This window comes from Coenobita brevimanus, chromosome 101 (genome assembly GCF_032717465.1).
Source record: "Coenobita brevimanus isolate Jiangsu-jjx chromosome 101, ASM3271746v2, whole genome shotgun sequence".
Lineage (NCBI taxonomy): Eukaryota > Metazoa > Arthropoda > Malacostraca > Decapoda > Coenobitidae > Coenobita > Coenobita brevimanus.
This window is the reverse complement of record NC_137054.1, coordinates 38,625,651-38,649,846: the sequence shown is the minus strand read 5'-3', so window position 1 is coordinate 38,649,846 and position 24,196 is coordinate 38,625,651. Positions and strand designations below refer to the sequence as shown.

At 42.5% G+C, this 24,196-nt stretch overlaps 1 protein-coding gene across 1 annotated transcript in view; it reads right to left on the bottom strand.

Moving 5' to 3' along the window:
* The window catches only part of LOC145415010 (protein MON2 homolog), a 1,148,323-nt gene that overhangs the window by 504,370 nt on the left and 619,757 nt on the right, over window positions 1–24,196 (bottom strand). Inside the window, exon 15 of the mRNA XM_080284427.1 lies at window positions 13,990–14,162. Within this exon, the coding sequence (XP_080140553.1) occupies window positions 13,990–14,162 (173 nt within the window). The remainder of the gene's footprint in view (window positions 1–13,989; window positions 14,163–24,196) is intronic.

Genomic DNA, 24,196 nt, shown 5'->3' with positions numbered 1-24,196 from the left:
ATCTGCAAACGACAGTACAGGGAGTTTCCAAACACTGCCCTCTCTCACTAGGGCCGCTCCATCATCCACTGCCCTACCTTGTATCTCTTTTATAACCCCATTCATATACAGACTGAACAACTATGTAGACATGACAACATCCTTGTTTCAATCCAATCTTCAAACAAGAAAATTCACTCACTTCACTATCCACATGCAGTGCAGCCTTAGCACTCTCATACATACTCTTCACGGCCATCAACAACTTCCCATCTATTCCATATATTCTTAATACTTTCCACAATCCTTGTCTATCCACCCTGTCATATGCTTTCTCCAAATCCATGAAGGCTGCATACAACTTCTTTCCCTTCTCTAAAAACTTTTCCACTAAAGATCTAAGAATGAATATCTGATCTACACAACCTCTTCCCTTCCTAAAGCTTCCCTGTTCTTCTCCAACTAATTCCTTTGTTATTTCCTTAACTCTGTTAATAAGTATCCTACCATATACTTTTCCTATTACACCTAGTTTAAATTGTGTAAAGATGCAGAAGGATGAAGAGAGGCAATCTGTTGCGTATATTATGTATGACTGTCAGATTTTCACTACTTTAGTTCTTATATTCAGCAATAAAGAAATTACTGACTGATGAACAGTACAGAATGGATACTGTACACAGAAAGGTGAGTATTCATTTCATTTCCCTTGTAAAGGCTCCAACATGCTTACATGCATTGGTCTTAGTCTCCTAGTGGTGACTCTCCATGATGCTCAATCACTGGCAGCCATCCTATTCAGTCTCTTATCCCTGAGGTCAAACTCTATGACCTAGTCCCAGGTCATTTTCAGTCTGCCTCTTGCAACCCTACCCCCAGTGTTCACCCTTCTCACTTTCTGCACCCAATCGTCATCCTCCATCCTCTCCACATGCCCAAACCATCTCAATCTATGTCTCCCAATCATAACAGCAATACACTCTGGTCCCATCCTTCTTCTTAGCTATTTTATCCCAAATCTAACTCCCCCAGGCCTCGCATTCAAGGGCACACTGCACATCCACCTAATTATGGTCATTTCTGTACGATGAGCCTGCGAATATCCTCCTCCTTTCCTGCCCAAACACATGCTGCACACAAAGATCTTTTAGCATGGAGGAAGACCCCTCTCAATCAGTAGAGATGTGGCCTGCAGTCCTACCGGACCCAGGTTCAAATCCCTGATGGTACAGGGAACAGTTTATGGATTTCAGTTTCATAAAATCAGGCTTTACCGATCTACCAGAATACTCGTCGACATTTCGTAAAAATACCCCCACTAATACCAATACACCAGTCCTGTATGAGACAGCCCCAGCATGTATTCAATATGAACTGTGGGTGTTAGAGCTGAAGTGATGCAAAGTAGCAGGTGTATGGTATGTAGACGGACTACTAGGCCTTGGGAACAGGCTATGAAGCCTATGCCCAGAGTCAGGGGGAAAAAAAAAAAAATGCAACAGCTCCCTAAACCTATTCCAACCACTCCTCATTCTAGCTACAGAGCTTGTTCCAGCCCCACCTCCAGCACATAACATGTCTCCCAAGTATTAAAAAAATAAATAAATAAATAAAAAAAAAATAAATAAAAATAAATAAATCTTCCACACACTCAAAGTACTCACCAGCAAGATCAATCATATTGCACCTGACAACCCCCATACTCTCCCCAATGCACAGAACACACAATATCAGCATTATCTTGCAGTATACCTCTCATACAACTATATCTCTTAAGCACCCACCTGTCACAAACACTAAGCATGATGGAATTACTTCCCATACCCTTGTGGCAAACTGCACATGGCCACTCTCCCTCTTCTTCGACAGTACTGCCACCAACCCTAGGTACCATCACCTTTGCTTTATTAGCAATTATGCCCCTTTGCCCCATACCTTCTCTCCACTTCCTAAATCTTTCCTCTGCCTGCCTTTCATTCTCTGCAATCAACACCAAATCATCAGCATACAACATCTTCCTAGGGAGTCCATTTCAGAAATATGAGAGACCTTCAAGCACCATTATGAACAAAACAGGGGCTCAAGACCAACCCCCGATGCACACCAACATTCACGGAAAACTCATTACTCAAATCCCCAATCACTCTCACCTGGATGCAAGCATCCACATACATAGCCATAACCACTCCAACCAGGCACTCCTCAATCCTAAGCTTTCTCAATGTCCACATCACCTCCTCCATAGGGACTCTGTCAAAGGCCTTCTCCAAATGAACAAACACAAAGTACAGATTCCATTTCTTTCCTATATATTTTTCCTGAAGCTGTCGAACAATGAATATGGCATCAGTGGTCCCTTTGCCTGGCTTAAATGCAAACTGCATCTCATCAATACTTACTCTTTCCCTAATCATACCTTCTAGAACTCTTACCTTCATTTTCTGGTCCAAAAGTTTAATGTCTCAATAAATTCCTCTTTCTAGGGCATCACTCTTTCCCTTGTACACATTTACAATCACATCCTTCAGCCAATCATCACCACGATGCTAATCTCCATAATATAGGACTGAGGAGGGTTATTCACCCAGTATCGTGGGACACATGCACCATCTAGCTTACCAAAATTACTTACCCTAGGTGTTACTCTAGGTATTCATTTTCATGGTCCTGATCCGTGACTATTGACAAGGATTCAATTCCAGTATACCCATACCCCGATTTCCAATGCATCAATAACTGATAATTCGCTTGATCAAATACATGAAATGGGGGAACATTCCCACAATCTGAACAGCCATCAATTCGCCTGTCCGAACACTCCACGCCTCCCTAGGGATGTGGTGGTGTGGCTCTCCTTGTCCTCCCTCCATCACCTCTCTTCTCCCCCCATCCCTCCTCCATCCACCACCACACTCAGCATTGCCAGGCATGTCTCCCTCTCCATCCCCCCACCCTCCTGTACCCCCTGTTGTCTAACTCCCCATCCCCCCACTTTCCACAACCCCAACTTGTCTCCCATGTGTGTGTGTGTTCTTACCTAATTGTTCTTACCTAATTGTATCTTTACAGGAATGAGTCAAGCTCGTACTGTCCCATGTCTTAAACCATATTTATCGTACACATCCTTAAATTTGTGAATTGTTTTGGCACACACTATTTCATTCGGTAGTGCATTCCACTGATCAATTGCTCTGTTTGAGAAACTGAATTTCCTGACGTCTTAAATCACCTCTTTTCTTATGCAGTTTTTTGCAGTGTCCTCTTGCTGATGCTTCTCCATATGTTAAGTAATCATTTATGTCTATTACCTCCTTCCCTGATATGCACTTATATAGCATTATCATGTCACCTCTTTTCCTTCTCTCCTGTAGTGTTGGTAGATTCAGTTTATTTAGTCTTTCTTCATAGCTTAGGTCCCTTAAGCTTGGTATCCATCTTGTAGTGGCCCTTTGAACTTTTTCAATCTTGTCAATGTGCTTTTTGAGATGAGGACTCCAGACTACTGATGAATATTCCAGGGTTGGTCTAATGAATGATGTTATTATCCTTCTTAGCATGTCTTCATTTATGTATGTGAATACTATTCTCATATTTGCAAGCAGTGTATACATGTTCCGTACGTTCTCGCTGATGTGGTCAGCCGGAGATAGTCTGTTATTGATGCTTACACCTAGGTCTTTCTCTCTTTCTGATGTGTATAGGGTTTTATTTCCTTACTTGTAATCCCAATCAGGTCTTTTTTCACTTTTACCAAACTTGATTACATGACACTTGTCCACATTAAATTCCATTTGCCATGTACTACTCCATTCATGAAGTTTATTTAATTCTTCTTGTAGCTCTTTACAAGACTCTGTGTTAGTAATTCTCCTCTGTATTTTTGCATCATCTGCAAACATATTCAGATAGCTCTCATTTCCAGTGTTACTGTTTATATCATTTATATACACTAAAAACATGATTGGTGCCAGCACTGAACCCTGTGGTACTCCACTGGTCACTTCTTTCCATGATGAGTAGTTTCCTCTTAGTACTGTTCTCATTTCTCTTTTTATGAGAAAGTCTTGCATCCAACAAAACAGTTTGCCTCGAATTCCTCCTTGATGGTACAGTTTCCATAAAAGTCTTTGGTGTGGTACTGTGTCAAAAGCTTTCTTGAAATCTAAATACATACTGTCCACCCATCCTTCCCTTTCCTGTATTGTGTTTGTTACTCTGTCATAGTAGCTCAACAGATTAGTAACACATGATTTTCCTTTTCTGAAACCAAACTGTCTTTCAGTTATCATACTGTGTTCTTCTAGATGATTTACCCAAGCTTTTCTTATAAGATTTTCTAATACCTTGCTTACAACACTGGTCAGTGATACTGGCCGGTAGTTGAGTGGATTTTGTCTATTTCCTTTCTTGAATAAGGGGACAATATTTGCTTTTTTCCAAATATCAGGTAGTTTACCTTGACTCAAGGATTTCTTGAAAATTAAAAATAGTGGTTTACTTAACTCCTTTGCACATTCTCGTAGCACCCAACATGAAATTTCATCAGGACCACTTGCTTTTCCTCTGTCTAATCTACTTAACTCCTCCTGTATTACTTTTTCTGCTATTTGTATATCTGGTAGTATGTGTGGACATGCATGTTCCACATAGTCCCTCTCAAAATTTTTTTTTTCTGTAAAAACTAATTGGAAATTCTTATTTAGTGCTTCACAAATATCATTCTCTTGTGTATAAGTGATTCCCTCATCCGTAATTGTTTGTATTGTATCTTTTACTATGGTTTTGCTTCTGATATAGCTGTAAAACAGCTTTGGTTGATCACTACTTTTATTTATTATATCCTCCTCAAACTGTTTTTGGGCTTCCCTCCTTATTCTTGTATAATCGTTTCTTGCCTGTTTGTAATTATTATACGCCCTTTCACTATTATGTCTTCTGTATCTATTCCACAACAAATCTCTTCTTTCTTTTGATTTTTTACATTCTGTATTGAATCATTTCTGTATTTTCTTATCTGCTTCTTTGTGCTGTGTGTTCTTACCTCATTTCATAAAATTCACAGAACTCTTTATATACAGCATTTAAATCTTGTCCTCTAAGCTCATTTTCCCAGTCAACTTCTAAGAAATACTTCTTTAGGTCTTGATAATTTCTCTTTTTATAGTTTAGGCTCTTTTTGTAACTGTCATTGCTGTTTACTATGTCATATGCTATCCTGAAGTTATAATTTAGTATTGCAAGATCGCTTTTGCCGAGTGGAGGGTGATATATTAAACTGTCAATGTCATTTTCTTGCCTAGTAAATATTAGATCTAGCACTGAAGGTACATCAAGTCCTCTTTTTCTGGTGCTTTCCCTCACATGTTGCGTTAGGAAGAACTCTTGTACGAGATCCAGGAGCTTTTGGTCCCAGCAGCTTTCTTAGCTAATTATATCTAGAGTATTCCAATTTATATTTGTATTGAAATCCCCAGTTAGTATAATTCTTTCTGATTTCTCTTCCATTTTATATAGTAATGATCTTAAACTCTGAATTGTACTCTCTGCCAGGTCCTCATATTCATCTCTTTCCCATGTGTTTGATCTGGGTGGCATGTACAAATTGGCTACAATTACTTTACCTTCAGATGTGTTGATCTCTACTGCAATCAGTTCTACTTGTGATGGTATATCTAGTTTTATTTCATTGAGTTTTAGATTTTTCTTAGTTAATATTATAATTCCTCCTCCTTTTTTTAAATTTGTCTCTTCTCCATATATTGTATTCCTCTAAGTTTAGTATGTCATTGGATATCCTTGGTGTTAATTTTGTTTCAGTTAGGCATATTATTTGTGGTTCATTTTCTCTGACATAATCATTCACCTCTAGTAATTTAGATACCATTCCATCCACATTTGAGTACATCAACTTTATCATCTTGTTTATATCCTTGTCATGACATGGTTCTACTACCTTCCTCCTTTTTATTCCATCCTGTTTGTGTACCACTTTCGTACCTGCAATCCTATTACTTTGTAAAAAAAATTTCTTGTTCTCCTCTTCTGATCTTCCCTCATTTTTTGTTTTTGCTTCCTCCCTTTTCTCTTTCAGTAATTCCAGTTCCTCTTGTGTTAGGCATCTTTTTATCCATCCATTTTTGAACTCCTCTTTTTCCATATGATTCTTTGCATTTTTTAGTATCTCTTCCACAGTGTTTACACTCTGGAAAGTCACCTTTAGAGGTCTTGTCTTGCTTTTCTCATATTTCCCTAACCTTTTGTGTTCCTCTATGTCTTTACTACAGATTTCCTCTGATACTTCTTTCAGTAAGCTCATTACATTTGCCATCTCCTTTTTGTCTCTTGTGATCTTGTTTTTTACTTCTTCCTCTTCTATACCAGTGATTACTATAGATTTGTTGATATCTACTGAATCTCTGACTAACTTTGGATTGTTTTGGATTATTTTTTTCACTTTCTTTTTAATGCTTTTTTCCTCCACCCTTGTTTCTAAGTCTTTCTTTACTTTCACCGTTTCAGCATACGTGGTTTCCACATCATTTTTGTAGCATTGCATAGCTTCATTCACCTGTGTTATCTTCTCCTCAATATCACTGCTCTGGTCAATAAGACTGCTTACTTGCCTAATTGTCTCTGTGTCATTTTTGAACTCTTCCATAACGCTCTCGTGATTGACTACTGTACTTGCCATTTCACTCATTTTCTTCCTAAGTGTACTCAATTCCACTGTTAGTTCACTGATGGTTGTGTCTTTCTTATTGGCCTCCCTTCCTAATTTTTCTATTTCTTCCTTTTGCAAGTGCATCTGCTTCTTTATTTCATCAATTTCATTTTTGAGAGCCATTTCTAGTTTGTTTACACGTTCAACTAGTCTATTGTGGGTCTCCACTTCCACCAGTTCTTGGTAGAAATCATCATTTTGCTTTTTACCTTTATCCCTTTTCTTTTCCAAATTTGCTTTACTAAAGTATGTATCCATTTTGCAATACTAAAAGTGCACAGCATGTACTTACAATCCCCGTGTTGTTGTAGTCTAAACAAACCTCAGATGACTCAGCGTATTCTTTAGTCTTGCTTCTCTTTCCTGTTTGAACAAGTCTAGTTTAAACTTACTATTTTTTTCCTTTTAATAATGAAAAATCATTTAGTCTAACCTGGTACAGAGCTTGACTCATACAAAGACACTAATTTAGGTAATGCCACTGGCCGTGTTGGTTTGGTACGGAGCGCCGATGTCGCACGTCCGCCTTGATTGAATCCCTGTGTGTGTGTGTATGTGTGTGTGTGTGTGTGTGTGTGTGTGTGTGTGTGTGAGAAAGAGAGAGAGAAAGAGAGAGAGTCAGTGAGTGAGTGAGAGTAAGCCAGTGAATGGGTGAGAGAGTGAGTGCCAGAGCAAGCCAGTGACAGTAACTGAAAGAGTGAGTCAACGAGAGTGAGTGAGAGTGAGTCAGTGAGTGAGACTGGTGAGGATGGGGTAGTAGCGCAGTTTGGCTTTCTTGTCTCCCTACCTGTTCCCCTGCCCTCCCCCACCCCTGTTTGTTTCCCTCCCTGTTCCCCCACCCTCCCCCACCCCCACTTGTCTCCCTCCCCCAGCCCCACTTGTCTCCCCCCCATCCCCCCAACCCCTTCCACTCCTGCCTGTCTCCCTCCCCATCCCCCCATCCTCCCCCCACCCTCTCCCACCCCCACCTATCTTCCTCCCCCACTCCAGCTTATCTCCAGTCCCCCCATCCTCCCCCATCCCTTCTTATCTCCCTCCCTGTTCCCCCGCCCTCCCCCACCCCCGCCTGGCACTCTGCCAGCTGCCTGCCTGGCAGTAGCCCTGAAGCATCTCACACAACATGTCTCACCCACCTTACCTTCCTGCCTGTGATGTTTGATGTCTCACATTTTAGCAATATTATTGTTTATGAGGATAATAACATTACCTATGTTGTTTCTGTGTTAATTTCAACTGACTGAGTACTGTATATGAGAGTTTGGGTTTCAGCCTGGAACGCATCTCTGGCTTTTCTTCGGTATGTTATGGGGGAATACCGCTTTAATATCTGACATACTCACATACCGAACACTCCCACTGATATGCAACACTGCTTGGGGTATGGATGTACTCATGGTTTCTGCAGGCATTGAGGCTCAGTGGTAGAACAGCTGACTTGAGACCGAAGTCGTGAGTCCATGCCGTGCCCAGGTAAGCTGCCCTGCCGGGACAGGGAGCGCTTTCCTGTCACCTAGCTGGTTGTAGCAGCCGTCACTCAGTGGGTTAGAGTGCTCTGACCAGAAGGTTGGAGGTTTGAGTCCACCCATGGGTCATTGGTAGACATCAGGAAGGGCATCCTGTCATAAAGTGCTATACACTCCAAAACCAAAGTCCTCTGCCCAGGGGCAACACCTTAGCTCTTACTGATACAGGGGGCATGGCAAAAAAAAAAAAAAAAAAAAAAAAAAAAAAAAAACAGTAACTAACCCACTTATATATCCCCTAAGGGCAGCAGCATCTCAGCAGTCAACCCAGACACACCTGCCACCTTCCCCACCTACATCCTGTCCATTGCCCTGCTTTCTTGTCTCCCTACCTGTTCTCCTCCCCTCCCCCACCCCTGTTTGTTTCCCTCCCTGTCCCCCCACCCTCCCCCACCCCCACTTGTCTCCCTCCCCCAGCCCCGCTTGTCTCCCTCCCCCAGCCCCGCTTGTCTCCCCCCCATCCCCCCAACCTCCTCCACTCCTGCTGACTCCAAACCTTCCCTGTTCCAGTGAAACTCCTCATTCAGTAACCGGTTCTAATGCTCTCTCCAGGTGTCTTTAATATCCTCACTCTTCACCGCTACCTTTCCTCCATCATTCTTCACACTGCTCACTTATGATATCCCTGTTTTCTCTCTTCTTCTGATCTGCCATCTTAAATATCATATTCTTCCTTTTCACACTAGTTAGGTTATCCAGTAAAAGTCTCTGAGACTCAGATTTTGCCCTGTGTACCTCTTTTCTAGTCCTATGCTTGGCAGCCAAGTACTGTATTCCTCTTTGTTACCATCCCTTTGCCATTCCCAGAATGGCCTTCTTTTCTCCTTAAGTGCAGCTTTTACACCCTCATTGCACCACCATGTTACTTTAAGTCTTGGTGAGCCCCTTGTTCATCCACATTAGGAATCAGTAACTCTCAGGAGATTGTTCTTTGAGAACTCTGCACTGTTTATTAAAACTTTTGTCAATGACTCCCTCTTCAGCCACTACTCTACTCATCTCACATTAGGAGGCATCCCTTACTGCTTGGTTTTTCAACTTCCAAGGTGTCTGGCAACAGTTAGATAGATAGATAGATAGATGTTTTCCTCCTAGATGCATAGGTCCTCTTCTTCACCACACACTCATTAATTACCATGTCACACATATGTAATCTGTGTTGCTGCACACACTCTTTGCTCTCTATAAATTTAACATCCCTTAACACCCTCTTATCAGCCCTCCTGACCAGGAAATATTCTATCTGGCTACTATTTCCTGCAGACTCGTATGTAATCAATCTACTCTATCGTTTTTTACAATGTGTGTTGCACACAATTACGTTCATTGCCTCCCCATACTCTGATGGTTCTGTAGCTATTTCTTCTACTGATAAAGCAGATCTCTTCGCACAGACTTTCTCCTCCAATTCCACCTTAGACGATTCCGGTGCTGTTCCTCCATCACTTCCCCCCTCTGACTTCCTCATGGCTGACATTAAAATTTCTTCAGTTGATGTATTTTCTGCCATCACTGGCCTCAGTACTAACAAGGCATATGGGCCTGATGGGGTCCCTCCTGTTGTTCTCAAGAACTGTGCTTCTGTGCTTACACCCTGCCTAGGCAAACTCTTTCGCCTTTGTCTGTCAACTTGTACCTTTCCTTCTTGCTGGAAGTTTGCTCTCATTCAGCTAGTCCCAAAGAAGGGTGACCACTCCCAACCCTCCAACTATCGTCCAATTGCTTTAACGTCCTGTATTTCAAAAGTTTTCGAGTCAATTCTTAATAGAAAAATTTTAAGGCATCTTTCCTATCACAACCTTCTTTCCGATCGTCAGTATGGGTTCCGTCAGGGACGCTCCACTGGCGATCTTCTCTCCTACCTTTCAGACTCCTGGTCATCCTCCTTTCGGGACTTTGGCGAAAGCTTTGCCATTGCACTTGACATCTCAAAGGCTTTCGATCGAGTCTGGCATAAATCTTTAATTTCCAACTGCCCTCCTATGGTTTCTATCCTTCTATCTGTGCCTTCATCACTAGCTTCCTTTCTGGTCGTTCTATAGCCGCTGTTGTAGACGGCCATTGTTCTTCTCCTAGATCTATCAACAGTGGTGTTCCTCAGGGCTCTGTCCTATCACCAACTCTCTTCCTTTTATTCATCAATGATCTTCTAAGCTGTATATCTAACCTTATCCACTCATACGCTGATGACTCCACCCTTCACCTTTCCATTCAGTTCCCGCAACGCCCATCTCAACAGTTACTTCAACAAACAAGGGATGAGGCTATGGCACACCTAATGTCTGACTTGGCTCGTATCTCTGACTGGGGTAAAAATAATATGGTTGTCTTTAATGCATCTAAGACTCAGTTCTTACACCTATCAACCCGACAAAATCTTCCACAGGTATACCCATTAATGTTTAATAATATTCAGCTTAATCCTGCATCATCCTTGAACATGCTTGGGGTTTCATTTACTCGGGACTTATCTTGGAAAGATCATATTACATCTCTTGTAAAATCTGCTTCCAAGAGATTGGGTGTGCTAAGCCGACTCCGCTCTTTCTTTACCCCTGCACAATTGTTGACTCTGTACAGGGGTTTTATCCGCCCCTGTGTGGAGTACAACTCTCATGTGTGGGGAGGCTCCCCGCATACAGCTCTTCTCAATAGGGTGGAGTCAAAGGCTTTTCGTCTCATTAACTCTCCTCCTCTTACTGACTCCCTTCAACCTCTGTCTCTTCGCCGCACTGTTGCATCTTTATCTCTTTTCTATCGCTACTTTAATGGTCACTGCTCCTCTGAACTGTCTGCTTGCATTCCTCCACCTCTACGACGGGCGCGTAGCACCCGTCTGGCAGCAAACTCTCATCCCTTTTCTGTCCAACTCTCTAAAGCAAGAGTTAACCGTTACTCCCAGTCTTTCATTTATGCATCAGGTCAGCTCTGGAACTGTCTCCCTCTGTCTGTATTTCCTGCTGCCTATGATCTCCAGCCTTTCAAACGCAGTGTGTCCAGGCATCTCAAAATGATCGGATCTTGAATTTGGTTCTATATTGTATTTTGTTTTTCTCTTGGAGGGAACTGTTACTGCGGGCTCATGGCCTTTGGTTCCTTCTTCCTCGCGTTAAAAAAAAAAAAAGGTATCCTTTCCCCTTCCTCATTTCCCATACCATATGCGCATCCCCCATGTGCGCCATCATATCCCTGAGCTGCCTCATCCACAAGATCATTTAAGTCCCCTCCCAAAACTACAATCTCATCATCCCCTATATTAACAAGTATCAAGTCATCACAGAATTTATCTTTTTCTTTGTTATCCAAGGCAGCCTGTAGCGCATATACTGATATAAGTGAAATTGCCTGCCTACCAAACAAACCTTTAACTACTATACTCCTTTTGTTCATTCTCTTTACATTCATGATATATTCCACCCAATTTTACTTAACTGCACACCCACACCACCATATCCACCTACCTTTCCCTGCTAAAATATCTTATACCAACAAAATGCTCCCAGCAATCATTCTGGCTGATCCTCCCCTACACCTAACCTGTACAGTCAACATCCACCCATCTTCTACTTAAAACTTTGACCACTTCCCCTGCTCTACCCTTCAAACCACCCACATTCCAAGATGCCATTCTGATCCCCTTGGGTGATTTAGTATTAACAGGTTTATTATTTTTTTTTTCTCTCTCATTTTTTGTCATAGCATTAAAGTTAAATAGGAAGAAAGACATCACAGGCCAAACCCACCTGCGCAGTCCCAAGTCCATTCATGAGATCTGAGATCCTTAGCCCACCATCTGTGACCAGTGGCTGTGGCAGTGGCCTCAGGGCACCCTGCCAGGACAGCCATAGGGACAACCTCCAAGCACACCTTGGCACTGTAACTGCCCCACCATTACACACCCACTGATAGAGCAGCCTCGGGGGTGCTACTCCCGGGTTCGGGCCCCTCTCTATTGGTCAAACGCAACAGCATGGGAACCACAATGCCCTGTACTCTACAGCACAGATCTAAGTCCCATCCCAACCTGGTCCCCAAAACTATGCTGACGAAGCCCACATCACAACTCCCCTCATTAGGTCCACCACGAGGTAGCGGGAGCAAAGTTTTCTGGATGCATGCCCCTGCTGGTGTCAACCCCTGTGACATACGGTACTGGGGTACATTATGTGATATGTAAAGTGCATGTAGAGTGGTGCATGAGATAGTTAGAGAAAAGTGTTTGGGAAAGTAAGCTGGTCAACTCTCCATACTAGTGTCACACTCAAAATGTCAACAAAGGGGGATGGCCAGGATAATCTGATGGCAAGTGAAACAGGAGCTCCAGCTCTACCTCTCACCAGCATTCCCATTCCCCTTGGGAGTATCACTCTGATTGGATGGTGCTACAACCAACTCCCAAGTGTGTATTTGTGTAAATGTGACCACAGTATTAGGTCTGTTCAAAAAGTATCTGACCTTTAAAAAAAAAAAAAAAAAAACTGTTGAGCTTGGACACCAGTCTTCCTTAAAGTAAGCCCCTTCTGACTTGACAAACATAGCCCAGCATTCTTTCCACTGCCTGAAACATTTTTCAAAGTCTGTTTCGGTATCTCCTGCTGGTGCTTCTTCGCACTGGTCATGATCTCTTCTCTTGCATGAACATTGCTCAGGCCATACTGGAGTGTATAAATTGTGATCCAGACTTCTGAAGACTGTTATCACTGGAGATGAGACTTGGGTGTATGGGTACGACCCAGAAACCAAAGCACAGTTGTCCCAGAGGAAGCATGCAGGGCTGCCTTGGCCACGAATAAAGCATGACAGGTCCGCAGCAACGTTGCAACGTTGGGTCTGGTTAGTACTTGGATGGGTGACCGCCTGGGAAAACCAGATGCTGTTGGTATCCCTACGTGTCAAGTGGGGTTGGTGAAGGATTAGTGTCCCTCCCTGTAAAACAATTAACTCAAAGCCCTTGGCCACCCCGTCTGGGATACATGGCGTCTGGCAATGAATGAATGAGGTCCGCAGCAGAGTGAAATGCACGTTGACAGTTTTTTTTTCAGCTACCATGGTGTTATGCATCATGAATAAGCACCAGGTCAGACTGTCACCAAACATTACTACCTCAACGTTATCTGTTGTCTTTGTGATGCAGTTGGTGGAAGAGACCGGACCTTTGGAAAGCAACAAGTTGGAAGCTGTACCATGACAATGCCCCTGCCCATTCTTCTCAATTGATTCAGGAATTTTTGGCTAAGCACAACATCCTGCAGGTCTGGCAGGCACCCTAATACCAGACACGTGGAAAGAACGCTGGGCTACGTGTGTCAAGTCAAAGGGGCCGACTTTGAGGGGAATTAGTGTCCTAGTTCAACAGATTGTGTATTTATTTCTTTAGAGCCTAAGGTAGGATACTTTCTGAAGAGATCTAATATATCAAGCCAAAGTTGTAATGCATGTTGGTTGGGAGTCAAAAACTTTTTTCTTTAGACTTGTTCTTCCAAAATTAGGGTGCACCTTAAACGGTGCAGTGTCGTATATGCCATGAAATACTGTACATTCCAGCAACATGTGTCAGTCTTAAATCAAACATAACAAAGAGGGTTCATTCAAGAACTAACATCCCTATAATACTATTGATATTACAGTAAGCCTTGGTGTCAATCTGCTCTTCTGGTGATTCTTGAACAAGGCGGGTTTCTAAATTAACAAGTTTTGCCATGCTGAATCGTGTCTAACAAAAAATCAGTTTACTATTATTAATGCATATTAAATACCTGAACTGACCTGATTGTCCTTCAGTGGTGGATGATGTTTGTGTGTGAGAGCTGCTTTGACAAGATATGTGACAGCCTCCACTCCCCATTCCCTCATGCGCACATGTGGGTGCTGACAAACTTCCAGAAGGTGATTGGTGACTGGTCGCCACAATACTTCCACACGGCCAAGATTCACCACACCTGTTCAATAAAAAGATAGTGTAACAACAGTGTTTTTCCATTTATTAACCCCTTAACTGCGGGGCGTCACTTTCATGACGCTTGGGAGCAAGGGATCATACCGCGGGGCGTCACTTTTGTGATTCTGTGTTATTTTGAATTCACCCGGGCTTTCAAGTGGTGGCTTGTATCATCTATCAGTACTGCCTATGTCCAACACTAGAAAGTACTCCTAATCTCATCTGTACTCCCATCCATTGCTGACGATTTAGCCATTTCTCCCCGTTCTTGACTCCCCTCCCTACCTCCCCTCCATTACCCCATCCTCTCGCCTGCCCGGCCGTGCTACGCTAAGTAGTAAATCTTCCCTGGAATTTTTCACTGATTTCATCCATTGATATAAGCCCTATGCCCTATTCTTATACCAAATAATATATACAAGAAAGAAATAAGGTAAGTGAGTGCCATACACCTGGAATTGGCTAATTATCACCTGACAACACCTCACGTGCACTCGTTCGCTAATTTTCGCTGTTTATTTCCCCTTGAAATATGCTGTATAATCTATTTTCGTAATAAAAACATATATAAGAAAGGAAGGGAGAAGCCTAAGTGATATTTATATTCACCTGGAACTACCTAATTATTGCAGGCCACCACACTGTATTCTACGCTAAGTAAATCTTCCCCGGAATTTTCCACTGATTTCATCCATTGAAATAAGCCCTATGCCCTATTCTTATACCAAATAATATATACAAAAATGAAATAAGGTAAGTGGTAGTGCCATACACCTGGAATTGGCTAATTATCACCTGACAACACCTCACGTGCACTCGTTCGCTAATTTTCGCTGTTTAATTCCCTTTGAAATATGCTGTACAATCTATTTCGTAATAAATATACATATAAGGAGGGAAGGGAGAAGTCTAAGTGATATTTACATTCACCTGGAACTACCTAATTTATTATGTATTGTCTTGGTTTCATGCCAATCATTTCATTGCTACATTAGCAGGTCTCACAAAGCTAAAGTTGGTAGTATTGCATTCACCCAAGCCAGGTGGCAGGAGGCCACCACTATCAGTTCACCGTCATCTTTCAAAGTGAAGGTACGTCTGTTTGCCCCTGCTAACTACCGCCGTTTTTCAGCCCCAGGCAAAGGGCCCTGTGACCTTTACCCCCTACTAAACCTCGTGTGGAAAGAGGTTAAGGGCTGACAATTGATAAAAGAGTGACTACGATCTTTCTATTGAGTAAAACAGTGCAAGTGGAACTGTAAATAATGTGTAAATAATGTGTAAACAGCAAGTGAAAGCAATGAACGTACATATACGTGAACAGTGGAAAATAGTTTTATAAGTTACTTCAAGTGACAGTGCATAACAGTGTAAATAAAATAGAAATGTAAATAACGTAAATAAAACAGAGAACGTAAATAGAAATGTAAATGAGTAGTATTATAAGAATACGAGTATATACCCTAGGAGTAATGAAAGTGAGAGTTTCACTCTAGCATGTCTGAATACTATGAGTTATGAGAGTGAAGGTGAAAGTGACATTCACTCTCAATGCTAGTATACAGGACGAGAAAGTGAATGCTATGTATTTTACTGAAAGAAATTGAATGCCTACAGTGACAATAAACTACTATTACTGAAGGAAACTTATGGATAAAGACTGTAGATATATATAAGTGTTATATAGTAATAGAAATATAAACTGTGAGTGTTTTTATGAATAATAAATGACAGAACGCCAGCGGCGAACTAGCGCAAGTGGGAAGGTCTCACGCCCTCATAATTTTCATTGCTTACACAGTGTTTTTTTTTGGAGTATGGATTCCAAACTATTTAAGAATCATAGAATAGTGTTTCTAGTGATAATATCAGACTGTGGTAATCATATTACGGGTTGTCGGGAAGTGTAAAGTGGAGACTTTGTTACCCAACTTCAGAGGTCTCCACAAGTCCTGTGGTACTCGACGAAGGCTCAACAAACACCCCAGGAGAAAGCTGAAGTTATGTGCCATAAGCATATACGATTTTAATATTCTAGGACTAATAACTGATTTTTGGCAAATATTTTTTGAGAGTCTATCGAAGCGCGAATATGCCCGCGGGAGCCACGAGAAAAAGCAAAACAAGCCCGCGGTGTAAGGGTTAAACTTCACTGATTTTCCACAAATCATTATGATGATAGTTTACTTCTCTCTCCAAGCATGTGATTCACGCTCTCTTCAGTTCCTGCAAACAGATATATTTTATATCAGTGTGTGCAAAATATCTTTTATTAGCTCATAAAGGTACTGTGCTTCCTTGTGGTTACAATTTTTCATTCAATTATTCTTAAAATAATAATCACCATCATCATCATCATCATCATCATCATTCAGACCTCCTTTCCCACCCTAGGGCAGAGTGAGGAGTAGCAATGTCCAGACAGCCTAAGTTTGTCCAATTCAATAGGCCATGCTTCCATTCACTCTTTAATCAAGCCCATGGAATCCTGGCTCCATCAGATAGGCCAAATAACTTTCACCAAGTTCCGTTGCTTCACATATACCAATCTGACTGAGTCCATCCGAATGCTGTCACGTTAAGAAGGGGTGCCAAATCCCTGGTTATGCACTTCTCCACACAAAATTCACCCAGCCAGCTCAGTCTCTTGTCAGTCCCTTAGCCTCATCAACTTCCATACCTCTCTTCCTCACACAATCATCCACCATATCCCTCTACCTTCTTCTTGGTCCAACTTGCCTCCTCCCTCCTTCAAATTCACTCAGATATACAGACAGCACCCATAGTGCACAAGCTCATAGTACGTGAATCGCATAATACACGAGTGACCAAAAATAATAACCAAAAATCCTTGACTGCCCAAGTTTAGCCCACAATACACGAGGCAGAGACAAGGAGTGGCACAAAAATGCCATTTTCCCTGAGTATGCGACCCCCACCCCCACATAACGGGTCCATCATGACGTCAGTCATGATGCAGATGCGCAGAAATTAACGGGCATCCTACTGTGCAGCGTAGGGAATGAGGCGAGAGGCCACGTCATTACAGACAAGACTCATGCACAGTGAGGATACACCCTCTCAGGCTAACCTGTCGTGTACTACGGGTGGCTTTTTTTTTGCTCCATCCTGGTTTGTACCTTTGCAGCACCATGCCTCCAGCCACACAAGTGAAGAAACTTCTTACACACACGACCAAGTTGGAGATAATCAAGAGAAAGGAGGAGGGGCAAGGGAACACCACTATTGGCAAAGCCATGGGCCTGGCTGAATCTACAGTGAGGACTGTATGGAAAAACCGTGATGCCATCAGGGCACTTGTGAAGTCGTATGGTGCATCTGAGCTTGAGGCCCATTCTCGTGTGGGCAATCATGCAATCGTTCTCATGGAAAGATATCTTGCCACCTTCATTATGAGGAAGGAGAAGGAAGGTGTTTCACTCGATGGTAGATATATTCAGGACCAAGCCCAGCTCTTTTACAAGGTAGCATCTCGCAAGTTACCTGTGGACAAACCTTTCAAGGCATCTGTAGGATGGCTGCACAGTTTTTTAAAATGCAAGGAACTCTGTCGCATCAAATTGTCGGGGGAACATGCCTCTGCCATCGAGCTAGCCGCGAGAGAGTATCCTGCGATATTTAGAGCACTTATTGAAGAAGGACAGTACACCAAGGATCAGATCTACAACGTCGACAAAACAGCATTATACTGCAAGGCCATGCCCAAATTGACTTACATCACTGAGAAACACAAACAAGCCCCTGGTCGCAAGCTCCAGAAATGTAAGATGACAATAATGTTGACTGTAAACCCATCTAGGAGCCACAAGATGAGGCCAGTTGTTGTACACACAGCTTTACAACCTAGGTGTTACAAAAAACTCACGAAGATGGACGCAAGTGGCGTGTACTGGTACAAGTCTGCTAATGGTTGGATGACTGACAACATTAAGTCAGACTGGCTAACGATGCACCGCATCCCCAATACCAGAGTGAAGTGTCAGCAACTTGGCATTCCATTCAAGATGCTCCATGTGCTCGATAATGCACCAAGTCACCCTCCCTACCTTGAAGATCTGCACAAGGTTTGTCGTGTTGTGTTTCTGCCACCTAGGATGACGTCACTCATGCAGCCACTGGATCAAGAACTGATTGCCACTGTGAAACACTTTTACCACAAACAGGTGTATGACTACATACGCAGGAAGACCGATACACAAGAGGAACTTCATGCCCTACAAGAAGACCACGACGAACATATCGATGAGGCAGCTGCTCCTGTACCATCTCTGCCGGAGCTGTATCCCCCCAGCTGATGTGACTGTTGAGGTATTTTGGCGTCATTTCTTAGTAAAGGACACAAACGATTTTTTCCTACAAGCCTGGGACATGATAACACCAGCAACAGTGAACCATGTGTGGTGACTGCTCGTACCTCACTTATGCATGAACCACAAGACAGCCATTCAGCCACTGGTCAAGGCTGAGGCAGCAACAATGACAGCAGCACAAGCTGTACCAGGTTTCGAGGACATTACGTTGGTGGACATGTGAGAAGTGCACGCTTCTACTGAGGAACAGCCTCCCAAGGAAGTGTTGCAACGGATAGACGAGGTTGACGCAGAGCCCAAAGTCAGGCAGAACCAAGTTGAGGAGCCTAGTTTGATGGAGGGCAGCAAAGAACCATCCATGTCAAGCACAGAACCATCCATGTCAAGGATAAGAAAGATCCATGCTGCCATGGATAATCTCAAAGAAGAAGTGAAGGAACATGAAATCAGCCAACAAAGAATGGAGGAGGTTCTCGTTAGTATCGACAAAGCCTTCTGTTTCTAAACAGAGAGGCACAGGCAAGAAATTAACAGGAGGAGGCAGACGCTCATAACAAGTTACACACAGCGGCCCCAAGAAAGTGAAAGTGAGGAACCTGCTCCTTCGTCTGATCCTGTTCCTATAAAGGATGAAGAGGATGCATGTCAGTTGTGTCAAGATTGGACTTCGAGGAGTTTTTGGCCGAAGTGACTGAGTTAGAGGCTCATGGGGAAGGTGTTCTGGAGGAGTCTGAGGAAGGAAGTATTGGTGCGGCGGGGGGTGTGGCGAGGGATGCAGCACTGTAAGTGTTGCCATGCCTCAGAACCCCTGTTATTTAAGTCCATCAGACCTGTTGTTAAGGTGAATGATCATATTTTTGTTATTGCAGCTATATCTGTAGTATATGTCTGAAAAATTTTCCCTTTGTTATGTCTCTAAGGATCAAAACTGTCAAGGAATGAGGGGGTACTGCCCATATGTAATTTTTCCCATAAGATTACGTATTCACAGTGTGCGATTTCAAAGTGCGCATGGACCAGGACCGCCCATCCGCTCGCGCACTGTGGGATCTTACTGTATCTTTTTCACCACCCTATTGTCATCCATTCTCTCCACATGACCAAACTGTCTCGGTACACTCTCTTCGATTCTGGTGTCCACAGCCTTCCTCACTCTGCACCTTTCACAAATCACATAATATTAATAATCACAAAATAATAATATTAATCTATCTATCTATCTATCTATAGCCCGATGCCCTAATCCCACAAAGGGTGGCCGCAAACATAACGCCTCCAAGTCGCTCTGTCACCCACCATTTGACTACCCTCCCCCCAACTCACCCCCCCCCTCATATACCTCTCTACTCCATCCCTCCACCTCATCCTCGGTCTACCCCTCCCTCTCCCTCCCTCCACCTCACCTACATACACCCTCTTAGTCAGTCGTTCATTCTCCATTCTCTTCACATGTCCCCACCGCCTCAGTGTATTTCTCCTAATCTTCTCAACCACATCCACATCCACCCCACAATGTTCCTTCATTTCTTCATTCATCAACCTGTCCCCCCATGTCACTCCACATGCTCCTCTCAAGTAACTCATTTCCACTGCTCTCACTCTTGACTTGTTCCCCTCTTGCAAGGTCCATGCCTCGCTTCCATACGTCAGGGTAGGGATCACAATACTATCATGCAGTGACTTCTTAACTTCCATACTCACTTCCCTATTTCTCATCACTGCTTTCAGTGAACCAACAACCTTCTTTCCCTGCTGTACCCTTTCACGCACTTCATCCCCCAAAGTTCCATCCTTACTCATCACACTACCCAAGTACTTGAATGCACTCACATTCTCCATATCCTCACCATCCAACCTCACTGCACACTCTGTGACTTCATTCCTCTCAAACACCATAACTTTACTTTTGTTTACAACTTTCAGCTTCCTCCTCCTACACACTGTCCCAAATTCATTCACCAAACCTTGCAACTCCCATTCATCTACACTCAACAGTACTGTATCATCAGCAAACAGCAACACCAGAATCTTCCAAATCTCACCCTCATTCATCAGAGCCACCCCCACATCCACTGCCCTACCTTGCACCTCCTTTACAACCCCATCCATGTATATATTAAACAGCCATGGAGACATCACACAACCCTGTTTCAGTCCCACATTGAGATCAAAGAACTCAGCTCACCATCCACTCGCACCGTAGCCCTAGCTCCCTCGTACATACTCTTCACAGCACTCAACAATTTCCCCTCCACTCCATATATTCTTAATACCTTCCACATACCTTGCCTATCTATTCTGTCACAAGCTTTCTCCAAGTCCATGAAGGCAGCATACACTTTCCTTCCCTTCTCTAGATAATTCTCCACTAAACATCTTAGAACAAATATCTGATCTACACACCCTTTTCCCTTCTTAAATCCCCCTTGTTCTTCTCCAAGTAGCTCCTCTGTCATATGCCTAACCCTATCAATGAGTATTCAACCATATATTTTACCAGTCACACTAAGAAGGCAAATACCCCTATGGTTATCACATACTTCTCTCTCCCCTTTTCCTTTGTATAAAGGAACAATTATACCTGATTTCCAGTCCTCTGGAACCCTTCCCTCTTCCCAAGCCAATCTGCACAACTTCCATATCCACTCCACAACAATCTCACCCCCAAACCTAAGCATTTCACCAAACACTCCATCAATTCCTGGGGCCTTTCCCAACTTAATCTTCTTCATCGCTTCCACTACTTCCGACCTACTGATCTCTTCCTCCCTCATCTCTTCTTCTCCCAGCCATTCCCCAACCACTTATACTCGCACTGCTCTCACTCTCTACATTCAACAAATCCTCAAAGTGCTCTTTCCATCTCCTCAATTTCTCTCTCTTCTCCACTAACAATCTATTATTCCTATCTTTCACTCCCCTACTATTTCCCCTTTCACATTACCTTACTTTCTTTACCTCCTTCCAAAACAATTTCTTACTCTCCCTCCATTTCACACTCAGATTCCTCCCAAACTCTTCATCCACTTTCTTACTCTCCTTCACCAGTCTCTTAACCTCCCTTCTCCTGCTCACATATACCTCTCTCTTCTCTCTCTCATCTTCCCCCCTACCTCTACTCGTTAACCATTCACTATATGCCTTCTTCTTTTGTTCCACAGCTCGTTTCACCTCATCATTGCACCATGCTGTCCCTTGCACACCCTTGCATCTCCTCCTCACTCCACAAACCGCCTCACACGTTGCGCCTATCTCTTCCGTGAATATCTTACATACGTCTTCCACCCCTTCCATCTGCTCTAGCTCATACCTTCCCAATCTTTCTTCCAATATGCTCTTATACTCTGTCATTTTCTCACTACTGTATCTTGCAATTTCTCCACTCTTCTCACAGGAGCTGCTTCCTCCTGTCTTCCCCTTTGTCTCCTCAACCACTTTCTTTGCAGCTCTACCTTGGCCATCACTATGTGATGGTCTGAGACTCCATTCCCCCACCCTCTCCACACTCTTGCATCCAACACTTGTCTTCTCATTCATTCATCCACACACACGTAGTCTATACTAATATGTAATAATAATAATTATAATATGAGTAATAATAACAATGATAATATATAATAATAATAATAATAATAATAATAATAATACAGTAAAACCTCGATATAATGGACTTCAATAGAGCGGAATTCACTTTTATCGGAATCGAGGAGCTACTGGACTAAATTCCTATATATCGGAAAAAGTCCAATGAAGCCAGAAGCAGTCCAGACTGCCTGACCATTTCAGCTATGTTCACCACAAGAAAGTAAATAAAAGACATGTTTATCAGTATACAGTACAGTATTTTTTTATATATTATACCATTTTATTATTGTAATGAAGGTACAATACAGTATAGTACTGCAATGGTAGTGAAAACAGTTTATAAACCATTGGTGTGATCCGGACTAATGTCTGATAAATCGGAAAAAGTCTGGGATAGCAAAGGGAAGTCCGATGTCGCTTTTTTCGGAATTTCGTTTTTTTCAGAATGGTCTGGGCCCCAATTAGTTATAGTGAGATCTTACTGTTATAACAGTAAAGGACAATGATTTTTTGGCATCGAGAGAACCAGTACCTCTTTTAATTCAGACAAAATTACGAGACGGCACTTGAAATTCCCACATTTACCAAACTAGTGATCCCTCCAATTACGCGGCTAATGTATCATTGAATTGTTCTGCAGAAATTAAAACTGCACAAATGGTGCCATAGAATTCCATGTTATAAGACTAATTGGTATTGTGAAATCCAAATTTTTCCCAAACTTTCAGCCTTCTTGAAAATTTTTGACCACCCCAGATCATACCTAATGTTTATTGTATCAAACATACAACTAGGTACATCACTGGACATAACAAAGGGTTAATCAGAGTGTACAAACTGGTAATAAGTGGCGATCACAAACCGTAAAAGGATAAAGGGATGCTTGAGTGTTGAAGAGGATCACTGCTCTCTCTTTTAATGAATATTTTTTATGCCTGTAGTTCCTTTTGTAAATAAAATGTTTCTGTAAACATGCATGGAGAGTCTGTCGGGGTGACGCTGCCAGGCTGCTTCCTTCATTACATAACTTGAGTTGCTACCTGCCTGCTTTCAGTTCACCTCATATCCACCTATGCATCTCACTCACTTTTAATAAACAAGAAAACATTCTTAGCATCTGTAGCTCCTTGTGAGAAAAATAATAAAATGTTTGTATGACCATGTACACAGACACACAGCACCAGGCCAAGCTGACATGTCACTGTGCAGGACTTTCGACTGTCAATGCATGACAATCTTTTTTTTTTTTTATATGGGGGGGAAGGGGCAGCTGATTTCTGGGATTTCCCTGCACAAACAAAGATTCTTTCCCAAATAACAGGGGTCAGGGAAGAGTTTATCTCTCCATGTAAATGGTAAAGATTGCAAATGGACCCTGCATAATTCCACTGTGTAACAAACTTAAAAAAAAAATTTGTTTATGTTGATTTCTACACTAATTATGATCAATGTCAATGAGTAGATTCCGAATATGCTATTTGCTTTTGTGTAAATCTAGAGTTACAGGAATTATGCAACAACATATTTATCGTACAAGGACAGGAACTGCCACTTCTTACCATTTCGAGAATGTTGAGAATGTCAAAGAATTTATATACAGATACAATATCTCTGTGTGTATATTATGAATATAATTAGAAAATGAGCAAACAGTAACATCACAAGGAATTCACGGCACATGGTATCTTGACATGTACTTTTGATCTTGACTTTCTTCTGTAGCTGTGATGACAATCGAGGAACAATCCTCAAATGTAATCGCCCATCATCGCCTCATATGCCCTGATATCTGGTTTCCATCAGCAGAATGCCCTAGTGGAACCGTTCACCATGCTCCTCACTGACTGCACCGAAGTTGCTTTCGTGGGAATGCAGACAGTGCAATTTGATTAACATTCTGCATCCAAGCTGGTGGAGTGCACCGATCAGGTCACTGACGAGCTGTGTGGAATCTTGTCTCCTCTGGTCACCAAGAAAACCTTCCACAACCTCTCTGAAAGCATTCCAATCGCGCTCTTCATCATCGGTCATTTTACCCTGGAGTTCACGACTTGCAAGCATGCTTCCAACTTGCAGCCTGGTGAATATGCCAGCCGTCACCTTTGCCAAGCTCAACTTG